This window comes from Trachemys scripta, chromosome 19 (assembly GCF_013100865.1).
Source record: "Trachemys scripta elegans isolate TJP31775 chromosome 19, CAS_Tse_1.0, whole genome shotgun sequence".
NCBI lineage: Eukaryota > Metazoa > Chordata > Testudines > Emydidae > Trachemys > Trachemys scripta.
The window spans coordinates 8,535,591-8,559,252 of record NC_048316.1 but is presented as its reverse complement, the minus strand read 5'-3'; the positions used below and the strand labels follow the sequence as shown (position 1 = coordinate 8,559,252).

Here is a 23,662-nt window from a genome sequence, read left to right as displayed (position 1 = left end):
AATACTCTTGTACTGATGTCTCCTCCAAAGCAATGGAGGGAGAATTCTCCCTCAAGTGTTAGTTTGGATATTGGGCCTATCGGATTGTTCATTGTGAAGAATTTCTACAATACATAAAAAGCAACAGAGGGTCCTGTGGCACCTTTAAGACTAACAGAAGTATTGGGAGCATAAGCTTTCGTGGGTAAGAACCTCACTTCTTCAAGTGAGGTTCTTACCCACGAAAGCTTATGCTCCCAATACTTCTGTTAGTCTTAAAGGTGCCACAGGACCCTCTGTTGCTTTTTATGTATTGTAGAAATTCTTCACAATGAACAATCTGATAGGCCCAATATCCCAACCAACACTTGAGGGAGAATTCTCCCTCCATTGCTTTGGAGGAGACATCAGTACAAGAGTATTTGGAAATCAGAGCACGTTGCCCAGAAGATGCTTTTGTGCATTAAGGACACAGGATTCTCAAGCTCTCCAGGAAACAGTTATTTTTACAGGGTTAAATCAGTTCTTATTTTGCTCCCTGAGGAGGCCACCGGAGCATCACTTGGCTTTGAAGGAGCTGCCATGGAAGAAAAGCAGTAGAAGCTCGCTGTCAGTGCGTGAAGGCAGCAAATGGTGTGGAGATAGAAGGATATAGCAGTCAGAAGCAGCAGAAGAAACTGGGAGATACCAACCTTTACTGACAACAAAGCAAATAGCCAGGCAAAATGAAATTCAGCCTGGCAGAAATCCTACGAGATTCCCTCCAGTAGGCTCTGAACTCTTCTCCCTCAGATAAAAACCTCGGTTTCAACATTGTGACATGTTAGCACAAAAGGGAACTAGCAGCACAAAAAAGTGGAAATTCTAGTCTAGATGTAGTTAAACATCACAAGTTTGGTGACCTGCCAGATTAGATGTCACAGCATGATAGCTCTTGACCCACTTATAAACACCCAAAGGGAGACCTGTGGTACCTAAACCTATTGAAAGAAACTTGTAAAAACAGGTTTCAATTTGTCAGTTTTCATGATACTAACAGTTTCTTTAGCACAAAATAGCTTAGCATCTAGGTGTCTATTATTGTACACTTTATATTAAGTGCCACCAAATTCACTGGAACTGTGTTATGCAATTAAGGTTACGTGTCACTTTGATCTCACGTTCCTCCTTGCTTGTGTATTGCTCTTATTTACTGATTTCTGTTGAGACTGTCTTGTTTTGAATTGGCTCTGTTAGAAGCTAAATGGAGGTGAGGGGGTACCCAGCTGATCAGTGGATGGATCTGACTAAGAGTAGCTCATTGTTAAACTGGTAGAACCTCTTAAATGGCAGCTATTACACGTGGGGTTGACAGAGAAGGGGTCGGGACAAGTAGAGAAATACAGATACATTTCTATATTATTTCAAAATTTGTGCAGAAGTTGAGCTACACTATATTTACACACTTGCTCCCTGACCAGGAAAAGTTAGGGGGCAATAATGTACACAGTATTGTTTTACACAGATTCTGCAACTGAAGAGAGAGAGTGAAAAATCCAGCTGATTCCATAAAAATTACATATTGGGCAAAATTTATACCTGGTATAATTCTACTGGCTTTCATGAGTTACCACAGGGATGAATTCAGCTCATTAGATTATAGCTACACAGCTGCATTTCAGATTTACATTTCTTTCCAATATTGTTCTACAAAAGCAGAAACTAATGGTGGGCAGGGGAGAGCTCGCAATAAAATGGAAGAATTCCTGTCATAAAATGTGTCATTCCTCTGTTTCTGGGGCTCCCAAATAATCCCACGTGAAACACAGAGGCAAGTGTAGTGGTTAGAGCAGAGGAATAACCAGGAATCTTTGGTTCTCTTCCTAATTTTGCTGCTGCTGCCTCATCTTGGGTAAATCCCTTGTCCTTCTGTGCATCAGTTTCCCTATCTGTAAAGCTGGTATAAAACATCAGTGTGTGGGGCTTAATAAAACTTTCCAAAGTGCTTGGAGTGCCTTGGATGAAAAGTATTGTCAAATTCTCTAAAAATGCTGCCTGTCCACATAGCATTAGTGTGTACCCTAGATATAGACCATTTAGTACCATCTAAGGTGAAGGGCTGGATTGTTGGATCCTTTGAAACCATAAAATAATTCAACTGGTGTTAGTCACTGATGCTGCACAAGAAGCATCCATGCAAAAACTAAACTGAAAATAGTTCTGTATTGCCACAAAAAATATACATAGAGTGCAGAGGAAGTGTTTACTCCATGTATAAGAACATAAGAATGACCATACTGGGTCACAACAATGGTCCATAAAATCATAGGACTGGAAGGGACCTTGAGAGGTCTTCTAGTCCAGTCCCCTGCACTCAAGTATTATCTTGGACTAAGTATTATCTTGACCTTCCCTGACAGGTGATTGTCTAACCTGCTCTTAAAAACCTCCAATGACGGAGATTCCAAAACCTTTCTAGCCCAGTATCCTGTCTTCTGACAGGGGACAATGTCAGATGATTCAAATGAAATTAACAGAATAGGGCAATCATCAAGTGATCCATCCCGTTTATCCACTCCCAGCATCTGGCAGTCAGAGGCTTAGGGACACCCAGAGGAGTTGCATCCCTGACCATCTTGGCTAATAACCATTGATGGACCTATCCTCCTGATGAACTTCCCTAATGTTTTTTTTAATCTATTTGTGGTTTTGGCCTTCACAACATCCCCTGGCAACAAGTTTCACAGGTTGATTGTGCGTTGTGTGAAGATGTACTTCCTTTTGTTTGTTTTAAACCTGCTGCCTATTAATTTCATTGGGTGACCCCAGTTCTTATGTTATGTGAAGGGGTAAATAACACTTCCCAAGTCACTTTTTCCACACCATTCATGATTTTATAGACCTCTATCATATCCTCCCTTCATCATTCCTTTTCCAGGCTGAGCAGTCCTAGTCTTTTTAATCTCTCCTCCTATGGAAGCTGTTCATAAGAACATAAGAATGGCCAGACTGGGTCAGACCAAAGGTCCATGTAGCCCACTATCCTGTCTTCCGACTGTAGCCAATGCCAGGTGCCCCAAAGGGAATGAACAGAACAGGTAAGCATTAAGTCATCCATCCCCTGTCACCCATTCCCAGCTTCTGGCAAACAGAGGCTAGGGACACCATCCCTGTCCATCCTGGCTAATAGCCATTGATGGACCTATCCTACATGAACTTATCTAGTTCTTTTTTGAACCCTGTTATAGTCTTGGCCTTCACAACATCCTCTGATAAGGAATTCCACAGATTGACTGTGCAGCTTGCAGGGATTTCACTTTTTGCACCTTTTAATTTCTAACTAACTTCCTCAATTTTGTGTACTCCCACACTCTGAAATTAAATGTTACAGCATTGTGCTGCTGTGGTGTTTTCCCCACCACAGGGATGTTAATATAATTAAATTTATGGTCACTGTTACCAGGCGGTCCAGCTATATTCACCTCTTGACCCAGATCCTGTGCTCCACTTAGGACTAAATCAAGAATTGCCTTTCCTCTTGTGGGCTCCAAGAAGCAGTCATTTAAGGTGTCAAGAAACTTTATCTCTGCCTCTCGTCCTGAGGTGACATGTACCCAGTCAACATAGGGAAAGTTGAAAGTTGAAATCCCTCATTATTATTGAGTTTTTTATTTTAATAGCCTCTCTACTCTCCCTGAGCATTTCGTAGTCACTATCACCATCCTGGTCAGGTGGTCGGTCATATATCCCTACTGTGATAGTCTTATTATTAGAGCATGGAATTACTATCCACAGAGATTCTATGGTACAGTTTGGTTAATTTAAGATTTTAAAATTATTTGATTCTATGCTTTCTTTCACATATAGTGCCTCTCCCTGACCAGCATGATCTGTTCTGTCTTTCCAATATTAGTATTGGAAAGTATTATTGTATCCCATTGATTATCCTCATTCCACCAAGTTTCTGTGATGCCTTTTATATCAGTATCATTTAATATGAGGCGCTCTAGTTCATCCATCTTATTATTTAAACTTCTAGCATTTGTATATAAGCACTTAAAAAGCCTGTCACTTTTTAGCTGTCTGCCATTACATGATGTAATTGAATGGGACTTTCTTTTCATTTGACTGTTTTTCATCAGATCCTACCTGTATTTTATCATTTTCCATCCTCGTCTCCTTACTAGGACATAGAGAATCTCCATTAATAGATCCACCCTCTAAGGGATGTGTCTGTTGGAACCACATGCTCCCCTGCACCTGTCGGCTTTCCCCCAGCCCTTAGTTTAAAAACTGCTCTGCGGTCTTTTTAATTTTAAGTGCCAGCAATCTGGTTCCATTTTGGGTTAGGTGGAGCCCATCCTTCCTATATAGGCTCCCACTTTCCCAAAAGTTTCCCCAGTTCCTAATAAATCGTAATCCCTCCTCCCTACACGATCATCTCATCCATGCATTGAGACCTTTCAGTTCTGCCTGTCTAACTCACCCTGCGCGTGGAACTGGAAGCATTTCAGAGAATGCTACCATAGAGGTCCTGGACTTCAATCCCTTACCTGGCAGGCTAAATTTGGCCTCCAGGACCTCTCTCCTATCCTTCCCTATGTCATTGGTACCTACATGTACCACGACCACCGGCTCCTCCCACACACTACACATAAGTCTATCTAGAACCCATACCCTTAATCATTTTTGTTGCCCTTCTCTGTACTTTTTCCATTTCTAATATATCTTTTTTGAGAAGGGTCAACCAGAACTGCATGCAGTGCTCAGTATGTGGGCATACCATGGATTTATAGAGTGATATGATGATATTTATGGTCTTATCTATCCCTTTCCTAATGGTTCCTATCATTGTTAGCTTTTTTGATGGCCACTGCACATTGAGTGGATGTTTTCAGAGAACTATTCACAATGACTTCAAGATCTCTTTCTTCAGTGGTAATACCTAATTTAGACACCATTATTTTGTATTTATAGTTGAGATTATGTTTTCCAATGTGCATTACTTTGCATTTATCAACAATGAATTTCATCTGCCATTTTTGTAGCCCAGTCACCCAGTTTTGTGAGATCCCTTTGTAACTGTTTGCAATCTGCTTTGGACTTAACTATTTTGAGTAATTTTGTATCATCTGCAAATGTTGCCACCTCACTGTTTACCTCTTTTTCCAGTTCATTTACACATACGTAGGACTGCACTGGTTCCAGTACAGAAGTGCACAGAACAGATTACAATATGTACATTAAAAATAATGTAGATCATGGAACTCCAAAACAAATGGAAAAGATTTTGGCCTTCTCTCAAATTCCCAGCTAAACTGTAAATAAATGATGAAACGGAGAATGACTAAGAAACACTTTACCTTTATTTCTTCTGTAGAACATATTTGGAAGTTTATTGGCACGTTTGAGGTAGAAGAATGAAGCCACAGACAGTATCAGGAATAAACTGATGAAGAATGTCCCTAAAATGAGAGAGGCTGCCACTTCTGAGCCCCCTGTGAAATCAGAGGAAATAGCCGGTTATTTACTAGAAACCACTAAGATACAAGGGGCAAAGGGATTTATTCTCCCATCACTACTATAGAGAATACAGAGTAAATATGCTTACATTTAGATGAGAGAAGAACATTTATTTTGTGTATCAAAATATCAAACAGAAAACCTCATCAAAATTATTAGGAAACATCCTCCAATACTAATTTTCCTGTGTTTTAGCCTCTACCTACACTATTTTAATTATGTTTTCCTAAAGATATCCACAGATTTTTGTCCCAAGTGTTTCCTTCTTTATCCTTTTCAAACCCGCGGTTGCCAGGCATTGAACAAAAGTGGATTAGTAACCAAAATAATAAGAATACTTAAGGTAAATTTAAATTGCCCAATACAGGATTGAGTCAGGCCATTGGTCATTAAATCTGATATTCTGCCTTCAAAATGGCCAATCTGTAATACCTCAAAAGGAAGTTAGACACTAGCAAAAAAATTTCTCCAGAACATTTGCTCAATTTGCTTAACTTTTATTTTGTTTAAGGTCATGATCACATGAGGTGGCATAGATTTATTTTACGAAGCAGAGGAATGCTGAAATTCTTGTGTTCCGGACACAGAAACAGCAGATACACCACATCTCTGGTATTTACTGTAAATGGAATACAAAGACTTTACTTCAGTACAAATTCTGGCTTCATTCTGTTTTTAATTTGCTTCATTCAGGGCCAGGGACAAAAGATGTTTAATGAGATTTTAAACACTTGGGATAGTGAGATTTTTAGTACAACACTACATAGATTGTCTTAAGTTCCCAAAGCTATTCCCTAGATCTTGCAATTCCTTTTTTTTTAAAAAGCTATATATTAGTCCTCAGTTTCCCTGGGCAGGATAGCTCTTCTTCTTTACCATTTGGGTACAAGTTTCACAGGGCCAGATGCAAAGGCGATTTACCTCTATTACATCACACGTAGTATAAAAGGAAATAAGCAGCACTTGTTTTATACTCATAAATGAATTAGAACTTGATTGAGAAACCAGGAATCACTCACATCCAAGAGCCCCCACTCCCCTTCTGTGCAGATCATAAAATAACACAACTGGGCATCTCCGGTGGGCTCTGCCAGAGAAGTACAGGGATACAATAGCAAGAGGTCCTGCAGGTCAAGATTTATGTGCACTGGCAGAGCTGTCTGGAAGGAGCTTGTATAGCACCCAACTATATGTGAATATTGTTAATGACTATACCATTTACGCTCTCACTTCATGAGCATTCACATTAAGTGGTTATTCTAGAGTAGATCACTGAATCACCTTGTCTGGGATCTTACCTCCAGTAGTGGGCCATACTTCAGCAATCTAGATATTTTCAATTTATATTTGCTTGCAGTACAAGTACAAGTGAAACAATACATGTAAGGAGTCAAGTTGAAGTAACTGGTATAGTTTACAACCAGCTCCAGAAACAAAAAGTTTCAAGCCCTAGAAGAGCCAGTCAGAGTCATTAGGCATCAGGTCTAATTAGAATTGGCAACTGGCATACCAAAAAAATCCCACAACACTTGCTGCAGCATCAGGTTTAAAAATCAGCTGGCAAGTAACTGGCATAACTGTTTCTCTCTGAGCAAAATGCATCATGACAAAACACCATCCTGCAGAAGAAGTGCAGTTATCTCAAAATTTGGCTTTTTTAAAAAATGTAATAAAAACTCCTATAGTCTGGAATAATTAACAACTCTAAAACAGCTGCTACGCTTAAAAATATGGGAGAAAACATCTCACCGAGATTGTATCAAATGCTATGTTGTCAAGCGGATGCAGATGACAACAGGAAAAACTTTAGAGTGGCTACCCCCCAATACAAGACAATTCCATTTACTTACCTATATTCTGTAGAAAGGGGGTTACGGTACTTATATTCATTTGAAAATTCATTCCTCTGGTATCAGCTATATGGGGAAAAATGCATTTTTATGAAGCATTAAATTCAGTGCAGCTTTAGAAAAGGTTTTGAGTGACATAAGTCATCATATCATATCTGATGCTTGGTTTCTCTCATGAGATAACAGCACCTCTACCACTTCCCGGGAGAAATAAAGAAGAGGCGCATGATCACCCTCTTCAGGCAAAAGTTCATTACTGCATTGCCCTTACAGGAAGCCTCTCAAGCTCTTCTGCTAGTTTTGCTAAACAATTTATTAATTAAATGAAATGGACTGCTCAGAGGTAGGGTGACCAGATGTCCCAATTTTGGGTCTTTTTCTTATATAGGCTCCTATTACCCCCCACCCCCATCCTTATTTTTCACTTTGTTGTCTGGTCACCCTATGCTGTCTGGTCACCCTACTCAGAGGAGAACAAAAATGAGAAATGGGGCCTCTTACATATGGGATAGTGCAGTCCAGCTTCCTGAATAAAAGAGTTATTTGAGGTCTGAAGGAATCCTTAGTATGTGCCTATGGTAAATGCCTGTTTCTGAAAATAGTGATTAAATCATTCAAGAAATTCAATGTTAATTATTTGTCTGATGCAAGTTTGTTTGTTCTTAAAAAACAACACCACATTTTGGTATTTGTTTGAGTTCTGCATGTTACGGATACTGAGAGTTCTTAAAAGCCACAGAAAGATATGGGTTGGATATTGCATTTGATTGTAAAGATCAGATATTCTAATACAGGGGTCGGCAACCTTTCAGAAGTGGTGTGCCAAGTCTTCATTTAGTCACTCTAATTTAAGGTTTCACGTGCCAGTAATATATTTTAACGTTTTTAGAAGGGCTCTTTCTATAAATCTATAATATATAAACTATTGTTGTATTTAAAGTAAATAAGGTTTTTAAAATGTTCAAGAAGCTTCATTTAAAATTAAATTAAAATGCAGAGCCCCCTGGACCGGTGGCCAGGACCCGGGCAGTGTGAGTGCCACTGAAAAATCAGCTTGCGTGCCATCTTTGGCACACGTGCCATAGGTTACCTATCGCTGTTCTAATGTGTAAACAAAAGGTGTCTAAAGAAGATTAGGAGACAAAAGATCATCGATTACGGGATGCTGTGCCTCACACTGCTCTACAGCAGTCTCTGCTGGTTGATTTCAGGAAAGTTCTCATGGGTTTGTCACCCAAAGGTGCAGTAGGGCCTCTGAGAATGATGGAAATTTCAGAGAAGAAAACTAGGAATGGAAATCCTCAGAATCTTTTACGGGACAGTCTTGGTTGAACTGAATGTGTATAAAGAGGCCCCAGTGCAAAAAAAAAAAAAAAAAAAAACTGGACCGGGGATGGCAGATGACTTACTATTTCTACAATCGGTCAGATTGTAAGTTGACGCAACAGAAGTGGTTTCATTCTTGCATTTAATGCAACTGCTACTCCCATCCTCATTCCACTCTCTGTAACAACCTGCACAAGAACAAAATGTACACTGAGCTGGAAATGGCATGAGAAATGTCAGGAACATCCTTCTAGTCTCCAGAATCAAGCACCTGAGAACACAGGCTTCCTGCATAAAATGTCTTACTTACTTACTATCATACTACACAAAAAAAAAAAAAAAGCTTTAATTTCTAATGTGCCTGCTGCAACAAGGAAACAAGGTGTTATCCTACATATAAAGGACATTAAGGAGAAATCAGTTACAAGCAAGCACATGCTAGGAGGTTATTTTCATGTAGCTCCATTCACCATTTAGTTTTTTAAATTATGAAAAACAGGAAAATTTTCCAATCCCTCCATGCCATCCCTTCAGAACTCCCAGAAAAGAAGGAACCTCACTGCTTATATTTTTCCTGCCCTCTCCGGGTCCCCATCCAGCTAAAACAAGATTTAAGACCACGTCTGTGTATTATATCACAAGCTAAGGTAGAGAGAGAGGCATAAAGATGCTAAGAACGAGTAAAGGAGCTCCTGCATCAGGATATATTGGACTCAACCCTGTCAATCACTCGAGGGCTAGTAACGAACAATATGAAGTTGGCCTATAATACAGTATTTTTCTATTGCCCAAACTTCTTTGGTATTGTATAGTTTGCATCAGTTTACAAGCACTTAATCCTGTTTGAACTATTCCATGACAGGTAAGTGGGGTCTTTTATATCAGCCATCCTACCAATGAGGGCTGAAAACTGATTAAATTTGTGTCTTCAGTGATATCATTTGTCTCTCAATTTATGTTTAAAGGCACAAGTTTCTATCTTTGCTGAGACAGGAAAAAAAGTTAAGGCACCTCTTCAGCACTAACTTTATTTAATAGAATAAAGCAGTAGTGGCTTCATTCTGGGTCTTATGACCCAGGAGCTGGATGATTAGAAGGATATTCCTGCTAAATCGTGTTACAGTCTAGATCAGGGGTTGGCAACGTTTGGCACGCGGCTCACCAGGGTAAGCACCCTGGCGAGCCCAGCCAGTTTATTTACCTGCTGACGCTGCAGGTTCGGCTGATCACAGCCCCCACTGGCCACGGTTCGCCGTCCCGGGCCAATCAGGGCGGCGAGAAGTGTCGCGGGCGAGGGATGTGCTGGCCGCGGCTTCCCGCCGCCCCCATTGGCCCGGGACGGCGAACCACGGCCAGTGGGAGCTGCAACTGGCTGAACCTGCCGCGTCAGCAGGTAAATAAACTGTCCCGGCCCGCTAGGGTGCTTACCCTGGCGAGCCGCGTGCCAAACGTTGCCGACCCCTGGTCTAGATTCTAAAGCAAAAACTCACTATGTAGGCTAAAATCCAGTCCTCCACAGCCTTTAGCCAAACTGGAATCAATTATTCCATAAAGCACACTATTAGTAAAGCACTGATTGGAAAACAGCTCTGCTGGTAGGTTTTCCTCCGAGGGAAGCTGCACATTTGATGCCCTTAGTAATAAATTACACCTGACATTTAATCTAAACACAAACACACCCACTGTAAGGGCAAAGCCTTTCTATAGTGAATAAGAAGAAAGCAACAAAGTATTTTATCTGACACCAAGATTTCAATAGTTTAACATTTATAGCATGATGCAAGAAGATGTGAATCTATAAGATTTATGGACAACAGTTTGTGCCACATCTCAGATCATTTAAGAACAGAAATGAATGTAGTAATCATGTAATGTTTAAGTAACTGAGCAGCAAAGCATTTAGCTTAGAAAAATAATGAACCTTAAAATACCTTTTAATATTTAATATGAGGAAAAGACAGAACCCATGGTTTTAGTCATAAGAAAGAAAAAACGTGATTTTCAATTCTTTAGTTCTACAAAGAATCAGTAATATTGAAGCATATATGCTATCCTACCGATCTTGAGTCTAGAAGAGTTTGGTTATTTTTTAAAACTTTCCACTTCACCTTAAACAAAGGTGGATTTTTACAAACATTAGATCATCTTTTCTCCTGGCATTGTTGGAGAATGATAAAAGGAGGTGGGAAATCAATTAATATTTCTCTGAAAGTCTGCTTTAAGTGGCACAAAAGGGAACCCACATCATTTCCTCGTAATAAGAGATAGTACATTTGCATCATATTAGCCATGGGTTAAGTCTTTCTTCCCACCCCCTTAGCTGTATATTACTGTATTTTTGTATCACATGTGCTTGTAAATATTAATTTATAGTACACTTTGCATCATACCACTTTATGGTATGTGAAAACTGAAGAAAGAGTTCAGCAATGCCAGGCTACTATCCTCCCCATGTGAGCATACAGTTTCCATGAGAATTGATGAGAGTTACATGTGTTCATACAGAGAACATTCCTCAAGATGCATGTGTACGGTAACTTTTCTTTCCTTCCCTAATTAATTATCTTCTGTGTTTTGCCACTGGCTACAGAAAAATGCTCTGGGAATTTCTCTTGGACAAAGACACTACCTGGACTGCACTGGTTAGTGACTGGACAGGTGCTGTTAGCATCCAATACATCCATACAGCATTCTGGCTGTGAAACCTAAAAAGAAAACATTACAGCACATTTCCCACAGCTCTTGGCTTTATTAAAAACACAGCTCAATCTTACCCAGTACATAACTAATGAAAAAGGAACAAATTACAGCGGCAGCTGAAATTGTATCAATGAACACTTCATTGTCAATTTTTAATAATCAGCAGTAGAGGATACAGAACAGTTTGGATTACGTCAATGAGATCGTTTTGACCAGTCAGCAACTGCCCAAATTAGGGCTTTGCGAACAAATGTAAAAGAAGGTACATGTCAGTGTTGATTTTGGATGGGACCTCATAGAACCACTTTGTAAAAGCACTTGCCAACTTTTCTAGAACAGTGTACAGTTCATCTCCATGGGCTGGATCACTCTCTCCTGAGGTAAAACCCTGGAGGAGATCTCAGCATGGTTGCCATTTTCCCTAATCATTTTCTTTGGCCCTTACAGAACAGGCCATAGGACTACTCAAAAAGCTGCAGATTCCAGGGGGACAGGAGGCCAGGATCATCCATGGTGAGGGTCTGTGCTTCACAGCAGCTCTAACTCCTGGTAGCCCCAAGGACTCCCCAGGGACACAGCTGTCCCAGAAACCCTCTGCAAAAGAGAATCCCCATCAGAAAGGGGACTCCATAGTAAATGTGCGGGATGATGCATGTCTACCTTGTCTCACTTAGTCCTCATTGCTTTCACCTGCACAGATCTTAGACTAGCAGAGTGCGCTCTGTGGGCTCTAGGGGGACTGCTGCAGAGGCAGCTAAGACCTCTGTGCACAGATCTGAGGGTCCTCATTCCTCCCCCATACTCCAAAGTGAGGATAAGGCTGATTTTTGATTAAACTTCACATTTGCATTGGAATTTCCTAATTTCATAGAGCACCTTTAGAAAAGGGAGATTTGCATTAATATTATAGGTGAAAAATATAATGCATGTCAGAATCATGGCAAAAACCAATCTCATATGAAACAGCGTCCTGAATAATACTGCTCTCTTTTTGACGTTTATATGCAGAGAAAGTAGAACTCAGTTATAAAAAAAAAAAAAAAAAAAAAAAACTCTCTCACTGTTAGGATGTCAGTACTATAAAGTGAAAGCACTCATTAGAGCACTTCATATTCATGTAAACAAGCCAAACACCAGATGCTAAATTTTAAAAATAAAAATGTGTGGTTTTGCAAAACAGATACTACAATCATAACTCCTCCCTTACAGAAAAGCCATTCTGTCTCTGGATATCCATGTTGCAATGCATGAGAGTGTCATTTAAGCTACACAACCTCTTCCTCACGGGGCTAAAAAAACAATATGGGCTAGTGGACTGGGCACAGAGGTGGGAGCCAGGAACTTTGCAGTTTTATTAAATCTGATTTTTTTTCTCAAAAATACCAAGGTGTTCAAGTCTCAAAACTCACAGATTCACTGAGCTTGGTGGAAAGTAACTCAAGATCAGGCTAGTATCCAAGCATATGGCTAAAGGGTCAAAGTCAGTCTAAACCAACCCAGCACAGAATTTGTTATTACAGGCAGTCATCAATTAATCAAGCAAGTGATGAGGTTCAAGGATATCAGGAAGAGTGTATCATTCATCCCTGACCTGGTTGAGATAATCAAACTTGTAATGACTGCGGCAGACTTCACCCAGTTAGTCAAGTGTGGGAGGGGAAGTCAGGGAACACTAAAGAACCAGAAAGGCTCACAGTCAATGAAAAATAGGCAGCTTGGTACATACAAAGGCTTATAGGTCAAACTGTCCTGGAGACAGGTTATAAATTTCTGCCCATTCACTGTGTAATAGGCAGCAGCAGTTTCCTGTAACCTTGGGCAGCTTTTTAAAGTTGATTTTAGCTTTCCATATTTTGGACTACTTTTGTAGCTATTGTACTGCCAAGCAGCTAGAAAGATTAAAAGCTTTCAAAATCATGATTATCTATGTTTTTCAGAGTGTGACCAGCTGCATGTCTTCTAGCCAGTGGGTTTGTGTCAGGGTGGGCGGGGGGGGGGGGGGGGGGAGGAAAGTCAAAGCATTGACAGGCAATCTTCAGAACAAGTTCACCCTCACAAGTTGCCAAATTGTCTAGACAGAGCATCCAATCAATACTGCAATTTTGGGGGCTAGATCTTCATTCCTGTTGGGCATGATTTGCTCCGTTGACCTACCATATTGCTCATTGGCACAAACGCTGCTTGGAGGAAGGAAAAGCTGATATTAATTTTTACAGGCAAGTTCTGGGTGTGCTGCTTTTTTTGTGATCAGAAAATCTTCTATAAACAGCATTTTAAGGGGGAAAACCCCCACTTCCTTCCTAAGATAATTTAGCATATAAACAGGCAATTTTAACTCCATTTCATTCATAGCAGAATGAAATTTCATGCAGAGCTATGACATATAATACATACCAAACTTTCAGTGGATTTGCTTGTAACTTCAGCTATGAGTCTAGTTAGGAGAAGGATATATGACATTGCCATGCCCAGGAATGAGAAATGTCTAAATAAAAAGAGAGAGAATGGAACACTATATTAAGGACAAAGAAGATAGAATCTCTCTCTCTCTCTCTCTGCATCCAAAACAAACTTCTGATGAAATGTTAATTTTAACTGAACATAAAGGCTTTTATATTCAGCGTCTCAGAGGAGAAAGACTTACCTTGTTTAAAGGTACAAATTTGAGACACTCAGAATTTTCACTCCAGCTGCAGAGGGGCAGGTTTCTGGATATGGCAGACTGTGTGGTTGCTAGGAAACAAGGAGCCTTATCAGTCTGCTCCAAACAGGGCTATGCAGAGACTATTCCACACCCATGATCTAAAAATCAATGGGATTGCAATACGAACAGTTACTGCCTGGCACCATCGCTGATAAACCTGCCCACAACAACCACCGACTCCTCTGGCTGCAGCACTGAACTGCAAAGGATTCGTATCAGGATACAGAGTAACAGCCCTTCAGAAAGGTAATGCCATAGTTATTCTCCCCAGCACAGAGACCTGAAGTCTTCATAAAGTTTACAAGTTAAGATGCAACATTAGAAGTTTAGCTAGTTAGGATTTCTGGCTGCAATAATTTAAATTAGATTATTTTGAAACTATCTCCATATAAAGCAGAATGTAGTTTTTCAAACTATTGTTACATACATGTGGTGTCTTCTCTTCCCCACTTTTTCCAGCCAGGCCCAAAATGACCCTAATGGAAGTCAATCCCCTTCTCCCAGTCCTAATAAAGTTTAGCTAACCAAAAACGTATCCTCAACTCCTTGATCTGACTGTGCTGTTCAAACACTTGCTATGTTATCACCATGTTATCAAAACACTCTACAGGCAATACAGTGTGTGGTAGCCAGACCCATTTCCCTCTGAAATACTATGAAAAAAATAAACTTTCAAAGCAGCCTACCTGCAGGGAAAGTATATCAGAGGAAACATAAAAGACCCCCCCGATATAAGTCTAATAAGAAGAAAAAGCTAAAAAGGGTGACTGCAGGCTGAAAGCTCCAGATGGGCCTTCAGTGTCATTTAATAAACCGAAAGTAGTTATTGAAGTGTTGTTGAGTAAAAAGGATCCTGTGAGTGAATTTTAAAATAATTTATGATATTACCAAATTATAAAATCGACAAATTATTAAAAAAAAAGCTAAAGGAACCCACATAAACCATGTTAAACAAATTTGACTTCTATATTGAGAGAAAACCTCCTTAAATCTTAACTTTTATAAGTCTTTCTGTTAATACCAAACGATAAAGTAGTCAGACATACTTCTTGTCCCTAACTCCAAAAATTGGACCAAACGGTTTGGTAGTCTTGGTAGGAAAAGGGTCTACCCCTCACAGTGACCACTACTATAATTAGCCCCCTTCACAGCTCTTTCAGACCTAGAGACTGAGGACTTGAATGGGCTATGGAGACACACTCCTCTCTTTCTCCTAGAAGAGGTCCCTCCAGTCAGGGATGATTTAAGCACACGGGCAGAGCAAAGTGGGGGAAAAGACTACACTGCATGCTACCTGGTACAGTGGACATCAAAGAATGTCAAGTCTCCAATGGTGTCAATTCAACAACTTCCACAATTCCATTAGTTCAAATTTAAATTTACACACATGAATAAAGTGGCACTACTGCCAAATGATAAGCAGTCAGTTCAAGTTCATTATGTACTTGGCACTATCTGACATTGATAATTGAAGACTCCAGAAAAAGACTGAGCACTTGATTAGACTTGCTGTTACTGGTGCAGATTACAGTATTTGGAGACAAAGTGTATGTATCCCCCATGAACAAGATGGTTCTCCAAAATGAGACATTTATAACAGAGAATTAATGAACCTCAGGAACGACAGTTACACACATCTTGCTTCTACGTTATGAAGCGCATGCTGAATGCACTGCATTAGGAAGGGAGATCTTTGGGTCACCTCAAACTATAAAATGGGCTATTGAGGGGAGATACGTCAGAAGAAAAAGTGCATTTGAAAGGACTGGAAAAGATTCAGATTTGGGGATTACAAAATTGGACATCTTTAGGGCAGGATGGAAATAAATTTGTAATTCACAAATAGGTCCCCAAACCACTGGTGAAAACAAGGTATATTATTCAACAGCATGTTTAAAACCTCAATCGCTAGTTTTAATCAAAACCTCAATTATCAACATTCTTCTGAGATTACTTAAGAAGACAACTTGTCTAGAGATCAGAGTATAGAAACAGGTGCCAACAAATCCTAAATGATAATACTGCCTCTGCCACTTATTTCTTGTACAGCCTTGGGCAAGACACTCAATTTTCCCCTCCTCAATTTACACATTTGTAAATAGAGATCACACTTACCTATCCTCATAAGGGTGTTCTGAATATTAATCTTTGTTTGGTATTATCAAAATGTAAAATGGTTATATAAATCCTAAGAATAATTCTACTTTGAGTATGTAGATGCAGCTTTGTTTCAAGTATAAAGCCTTTCAATAACAAGTCTCCATAGGATTTAGTTTAATGTCCTCTTACTGTGACAAGAGTCTAGAAATTCAATCGTACCAGTGAAAAGGTAAAATAAAATACCAGTACACTAATACTATAGATGAGATGCATCCAGTGGTCAAGTCTGAGTGACAAAATTCCCTCTAGTAAGAAAATGGAATAATGGAGATTACACAGGTTTTATCACAAGGCAAGGGTAAACATTTCAAAATGACCTACCTTGTGGAAAAATATTCCAGTTTAAAATAGCCTATGTTTTCCACGTTTTTATAATAAACAAAAAGTTTTAAAGCCTTCGCTTGTAACTCATAGTGCAATTGACAAACAAGATCCAAAAATGTCATAAGATTAAAAAAAAATAGTTTGGTCTATTGCCCAGACTGTTACTAAAACCAAATCCAAGTTCCTTGTGGGCTATAAGGAAGCATGTACCCTAGAATTTTCAGGTGGTAGTAGACCAGTTTCTCATTTTTAAACACTTGACTGAAAAATATATTCATCACATGGACTACTTATAGAGCTACATGCAAAGGACACATGCACTTTAGGCCAGATTTTCAGCTGCTATAAACAGACACAGGGGAGACAACACTACTCTTGGTACTTTTCGAGGCAGTTCAACACTGCAATCAATTGTATAGCTTTAAAAAGCATGTTGACAGTGTGTATAGCTTTAATATTTTGAGTTTCATTAATATAGCCAACTCTCAGAAAAAGAATTTGTCTATCTTCTATACCTCACACTCCTCAAAAAGGTAAATATTGCTTCTTTGATTATATATGACTTCCACTGAGAAAATGTCCTCAGCTGTTATAGTCAGATGCTGATCAATTTTTCATCACTTTGGACTCTACACACAAATGTCTGTCAATACTTGCTTCATTAGTATACTAAAGTTAAATATTGGAGAGTCAGAGAAGAAAACTATTTATTTAAATAAGTATTTTCCTGTCATCTAAATATATTTATCTTTCAGGAAAGAACATTTTAATATCTTCTGCACAAGAAAACATCAGTAACTAGATGCTTTCAGAATGACTGGTACTCATTCTTGTTGGACACAAGTTTATGGTATAGGTTCCACACACCTCTTGTATTTCCATCCCTGAAATACATTAGAGTACTAATCAACAGTGAGACAATTACATTTACAGACAGCTACTTGTTCAGAGCTGCTAATGATTGTAGTGAAATAGAACATCTTTCCTGCAGCTGTTCCAGCAGAAATAGGAAATTGGATAAAAATGCCTTTGAATCTTTCCAGTGAATTGATCTTTCTCCCTCTCAAACTATAAAGGCATCTTTTATATTTTATTTGAACCAATATTTGCGCTCAGAGAAATATCTATGAGCAAATAAATGCAGAAGAGTGGAAACCTGTAAATATATTAAGAATACTTGATCGGATTAGGCATAGGACATTCAGTGAAGCGATGCTGGTAACATAATATATTTTGTTTAAATGAAAAGTAATGCTCATGAAAGGAGTCAGACAGAATTAGAAACTCAAATTTGTTATTAATAAAACAGGTAAAACATATGCAAAGTTCCTTAAACTTTGCTGCCAGTGTTTGGATCCCTTGTGCAAAGACAGCTTGTAGTAAGTAGTTCATTCTCCATGCTAATCAAAGTGCAAGACAGCCAAATAGGGCACCAACTTTGATGGTAGTTGTGCTGTGGACATCCATCCACTATAAATCAAGACCATACATCTCATTTTACATGGGCCTTTAGCTATCAAATACTAATAGGCTTATTACTAACACCATGGTCAGCACTTGACCAGAGGGAAAAGACTAGAGGGAAAAGACACTGCATCCCCTATGCAATCAGAAATGTAATACTGTTGACTTTAGAATGACATTATAACAGGAGGAGATAGCTTATTCAGAATATAATGCATAATGAAACAAATTACATCCACCCTGATTGAATTGGCCCTGTCAAAACTGGTTCTCCACTTGTGAAGTAACTCCCTTCTCTCCATGTGTCAGTATATAATGCCTGCATCTGTAACTTTCACTCTATGCATCTGAAGAAGTGAGGTTTTTACCCACTAAAGTTTATGCCCAAATAAATCTGTTAGTCTTTAAGGGGCCATCGGACTTCTTGTTGTTTAAATAAATTAGAAAAACAGTTCTCTGGTGAGTACTACATTTGGCAGGACTTTCACTTTCGGTTTAAAAAAAAAAAAAGACACACAAACTGGAGCCCAGACCATAAGTGCCAACATCCTTTATTTTGAAAACACAGATATTACAATTAAACATTAGTAAGGGTAAGATTCTGTCACAGTATTTTTAGTAAAAGTCAGGGATAGGTCGCAGGCAATAAGCAAAAATTCATGGAAGCCTGTGACCTGTCCCTGACTTTTCCTAAAATCCCTGGGGGGAAGAAAGAGGGGAGGCAAACAGAGTGCTGCCGGGTTTGCAGCTGCTCCTGGGGCAGTGGCTGACCACTGCTGCTCCAGCCCCCAGGGGGCTGACCCAAACCCAGCTGCTGCTCTGGCGGGCTGAGAACCGCTGCTCTGGCAGGCCTGGGGCTGACCCCTGGTCAGTTGTTTGGCAGCCCCAGGGCTGACCGCTGATCAACTGTTGCAGTAGCTGGTCAGCTGTTCAGTGGCCCCGGGGTTGACTGGGCAGCCACCGCTCTGTCCAGCGCTGACCACCGGCTAGCTGCTCTGGCTCTGCCCCAGAAGTAGTCCCGGAAAGCCACGGAATCCGTGACCTCAATGACAGAATCATATCCTTAAACATTAGATACTTCCTATCATAAAATGCTAAAAATAAAAACTAAAACCTTAAGTTATTGTCAGCTCTGATCTCAAGTGCTCGAATAGGCATGAGCTACATGCTTTACATTTTTACTCAGCAGTATTTATTTGGCTCTTGTAGCCTGACAACCAGAAAATTATCCCTTTCCTGGATGCAGGGGTGCTTCTGTAACTCAAGGTTTATTAAAAATAACAAAACTTAAATTAAGGATAGTCATTAGTTATACTAGCATAGGTGTATTTTTAGCATTGTGTCCAGTATTACAATCATAGAATCGGAAGGGACCTCAAGAAGTCATCTAGTCCAGTCCCCTACACTCATGGCAGGACTAAGTATTATGAAAAAATTGTATCCGCAAGTTTGTTTGTTTGTTTCCAGATACAGGTCAAACAAAACAAAACAAAAGAAAAAAAAAAAGGAAGGGAGTGGGTGGTAGAAATTTGGTGCATACATTTCAGGTGGATTCAGTTCCCAGATAAGATTTTGAAATTTTATCATCTCCATTCTGCTGCCAAATGCATTTTTAGTTCTGACCTTTAGTTGCTCGTAACTGTCAGGATATCAGACAGGCAAAATAAATTAGATCCCAGTTTCATAAACCACATACTTGCAAAGGCCAAAAAACTCCCACTTACCAAATTTTTCAGAGGTTCATACTGAAGTACTGGATCTTCCATAAACGCTTTTTATTCAGGAAGGAGGAATTTAACATGGTGTACTGCTAGGTTCTCATTCATACTGCAAATACATGTAGCAAGACACCTACACAGTAGAAGGACAGGCAATTATTTGGGCTGTGCTTATCACAATCCCTTACAAAGGAAAGCTTTCTTAAAAAAAGACTTGTTTTTCCAGCTTCTGTTACCTGTTTTTCCTGATCTTCTAACACATACCCATGATAAGGACAGTGCTAGTTTAGTTGGGACCTACAGAGTTGACATAAGTATATGTGAGGCCTCCTGTAAGCATTGAAACAGACCCTCATTCTATCTACAAGAGTGGAAAATTACACTCACTTTAAGCCTTGTTTCTACTGAAAAGGAGTTAGTTACATGGTTCGAACGTGCCTAAAGCAGCCACTGGGTGACCCAAAACTGCCATCATTGTTCAGTCAGAAGTTTGCAATAACTGCTTCTACAATGACAATTGTTACTGCTACCTTCAAAGTTTGATGAGAGAAATTAATGTTGGCAGGGTTTGTTGCCAAAGTATAGTTACATACTCCAGTTACAGGTGCTTTAGAAATGCTTTTAGATACTTACTAAGCCTGCTCTTGTGCAATTAAAGAGATTAAACTGGTAAACACACTTTAAAAAGTACTTCCTTAAAACAAAACCTAAAATCCAGGACTGCCAAACTATGATAATTTGAAAAAGTGGGGTTTTTTTTCATAAGAAGAACATTACAAAAATTCTTTCATTGGAGAGAGATTCTGTACTGTCAAATCGGCCTAAAAATGTGGGCATTTCCTGGTCTTAGATTTGGTAGAGATCTGATTTTACATAATTTATTTGTAAGGATTGGGAAGAAAAGAGATTTCTATTTTCTTGGCTTCCCCTTACATACCAAAATGCTGCAACCGCTCCCCGAGTTAAAATGTACAGTAGCTTCTTTGCCAGGGAATGTATTCTCCACACCCCCTATTTTTCTGTGGTTCACATTGCTTGCTAAATATATTACAACAAGCTATTTTCTGTCTGCAGCTTTGAAACCTTTGTGTAACTTTCCCTCCCTATACCCACTGCAGGAATTTCACTAATTACTAGTGTTAAGACAGGCATTTGTTTTTATTAAGATTTTGGGTTTTTTTAGAAGAATCCTGAGATGAATAATTTTTGCCGTGCCTGTTTTAATGCCAATTTTTAAGTCACATTCAAGCTTAGTTTACTTTTTAAGCCTTCTTCATTCTGATTAAACTAGGCTGAGCAAAACCCAGTAAAATGAATCCCAAAAATGTGAGCCCCCCCCATCCCCAGAAAGATGGGTGTATTGAGGGGGTTACAGGACAAGGCACCAGGGCCATTTGAATCCCAAATATGTGTCCCCCACTGTCCCCCTTAAAAAAGGTGAGTATATGGTGGGGGGGAGTTACAAGAAGAGACACTGGGGCGTTTCTCCTCCTCACGCCTCATCCCACCAAAGGAAAAAAAGGGGCATTAGTCATTCCCCATCCTCTTGTTGTCTCCCCCACGTATAGAAGATGGGGGCCCCTGACCTTCACTCCGACTTGTCCCCCACAAAATATGGGGGCTTTGATCTCCACCCCGTCCTCCTGATTCCCCTCCCCCGCGACTGCAGAGGGAGGCAAAGCCTTTGGCCCCGCACCCCAGAGAATGTGGGGGGCCCAAGCCCTCATCGCCCCCTCTTTCTACACCCCAGGATGCGGGGGAGCCCGAGCCCTCTCCTTCGCCCCCCTCGCTGGGGGACCCGGCAGGCCTGAGCCCCCAGAGCAGGGGGCACAGGGGCAACAGCGGAGTATCGCCCGGGCATCGGAGTGACTCTGCACCCCCGAAGAGGGGGGTTCAAGCCCCTGCAGGCCCAGGAGGGATTCAAGCCCCTCTCCACGGCCACCCCCTCACCTGAGTGAGGAACCTCCAGAGCCGCCACCAGCAGGTTCCCTTTCGTACCCCCCGCCCTCAGGCGGCGTCCAGCCCGCTCCCTCCTGCGCCTCCCTGGGACTTGTAGTCCTGCTCTGCCCTCCAGCCCACTGGCTCTGGAGAGTCTCCCCGGGTTCGGAACTACAATTCCCAGCGCCCTTCGCGCTTCCCCCACCTGTGTCCCCTCACTCCACAGGGAACCCCGCCGCGGCGCCGCCTCGACGAGCTCCCTTCTCCGGCGCGCGGTGCCTACTGGGAAATATAGTCCCTCGCTTCGGCAAGGGATGAGCGGCTCGCGGGTCTAGGACTATAATTCCCAGAAATCGCCGCGCGGGCCAGCCATTTTGAGCGTTGCTAGGAGACAGAGACGCCCCTGGAGGAGGAGGAGGGAGCAGGTGAGGGGAAGAGTTGCTGGGTAGGGAATAGCCCCTTATGCTGGGGAACCCGACGAGCCTTGTACTGGACCTTGGTGACACTTGGGTTGGGGAGGGTGGTAAGTGTGTGTGTGTGTGTGTGGGACACAGAGTTGGACCCTTTTCCCCCACCCCATCAAGTCAGTTACAAAATGGGTGCAAAGAAATGGGGTTCAGACAGAAGTTTTCAGGATAAATGGGTGGGGGGAGAGGGAGATGGTCCTCCAGGATTTTTAGGGGCTGTCCCCATTTTGTAGGGAGCTCCCCCAAATGCTGCAGAAGTTACGCAAGTGTCTTGACCTGGTTGTGCCATGACATCTGCATCGCAACTCTCGTGAGCACCCCGATTTCAATGAAAGATATGTGAAATATGGGATAATGCTTATTTCTAAAAGGATGACACCCACCCTGCAGAGTTTATTTACACAGACCTACCCTGGTATCAGTGTCTGATCCTTTGACTGATTATTGCTGAAATATGAGACAAGGGGCATTCTCTCTTGACATACTAGACCAGGAGTCAAAATGGGCTTGAAAGGTGGCACTATTCTTTGGAGACTGCCATTTTGTGCTCCAGAACCTAAGCTTTTACTTTAAAAAAAACCCCTTTAGATCTTATGGGTGCAAAGGGAAATCCAAGTATAAACAGATATGGTGTCTGCAGACAGAGTACAACCATTATCTCTGAGAGATGTGAACATCTCAATGTGATGTTAACTCCGAAACATGATACATTACATGACATCACTTGACTATTTCACTGTTGATGTAAGCCAGCAAGAAGAGGAACAATCACATTATGAAGATGTACAGAATATTGTTGATGGCATCTCATTTTGTTCCAATGAGATTGGGAAAGTATCATGATTTATTTCCCCCCCTCTCTGACCTGTGCATAGGACATGGAGACATTATGTTCATTTATTCTGTAGGATAACAAATAATGGACATCTTTTAAAATAAGGGAAGAGCAATTACTCTCCCTATGACCAAGCAATGTCATTGTAATGGAACAAAAGTTGTCCTATAGGGCTACCTGATAAAGGCAACAATCTTATAAAATCCTGTGTTCTCTGACAAGCCTAGATTATGGAAAATTAGATAGAGACACTGCCAGTTGGCTAATTAAGAAAATTCCAATGTCTGAAAACTTCTTTTAAATACTATGTCCAGTGTACATTTAAAAAAATACTTTGAAAATTGCTCTCCTCTTGGTATTTATAAAGGTCTTTTCAGCAAGGGAGAACCTAAGTAATTGACTAATAGAGACTAGTGAAACTGACTACACACAAAATATTGTCAAATACACACAGGTTCACTGTAATATTTAGATGACTGAGTAGATGGAAAGCTGAATGGAGCTCCTAAGAAAATTTTCACAGTAAATTTCAGCTTTACTTTTTGAAAATTGACATTTTTGAAATTTCTTCATTAGCAACATTGAAAAGCAGTTAGAGAACTAGTTACAATGGCTAAAAAGCAAAACCAAAAATCAAACATGGAGGGACTTTTTTTAATCACACTGCTTAGGAACAAGGCCAAAGAAACCTCAGC

The 23,662-nt window shown here is 40.5% G+C and overlaps 1 protein-coding gene across 3 annotated transcripts in view; it reads right to left on the bottom strand.

Annotated features, from left to right (window-relative positions):
• C19H1orf159 (chromosome 19 C1orf159 homolog) overlaps positions 1 to 21,771 on the bottom strand; it is a 27,811-nt gene extending 6,040 nt beyond the window's left edge. Inside the window, exons 1-8 of one of the 3 annotated variants that reach the window (XM_034753404.1) lie at positions 21,678 to 21,771; positions 19,734 to 19,860; positions 14,002 to 14,159; positions 13,752 to 13,842; positions 11,287 to 11,362; positions 8,741 to 8,845; positions 7,332 to 7,397; positions 5,322 to 5,456 (exon numbers count right to left, since the gene is read on the bottom strand). In XM_034753404.1, the coding sequence (XP_034609295.1) occupies positions 5,322 to 5,456; positions 7,332 to 7,397; positions 8,741 to 8,845; positions 11,287 to 11,362; positions 13,752 to 13,823 (454 nt within the window). In that variant the 5' untranslated portion in view covers positions 13,824 to 13,842; positions 14,002 to 14,159; positions 19,734 to 19,860; positions 21,678 to 21,771. The remainder of the gene's footprint in view (positions 1 to 5,321; positions 5,457 to 7,331; positions 7,398 to 8,740; positions 8,846 to 11,286; positions 11,363 to 13,751; positions 13,843 to 14,001; positions 14,160 to 19,733; positions 19,861 to 21,677) is intronic. The other 2 variants (XM_034753405.1, XM_034753403.1) reach the window with 2 other exon arrangements.
• Positions 21,772 to 23,662: the final 1,891 nt, after the last annotated feature.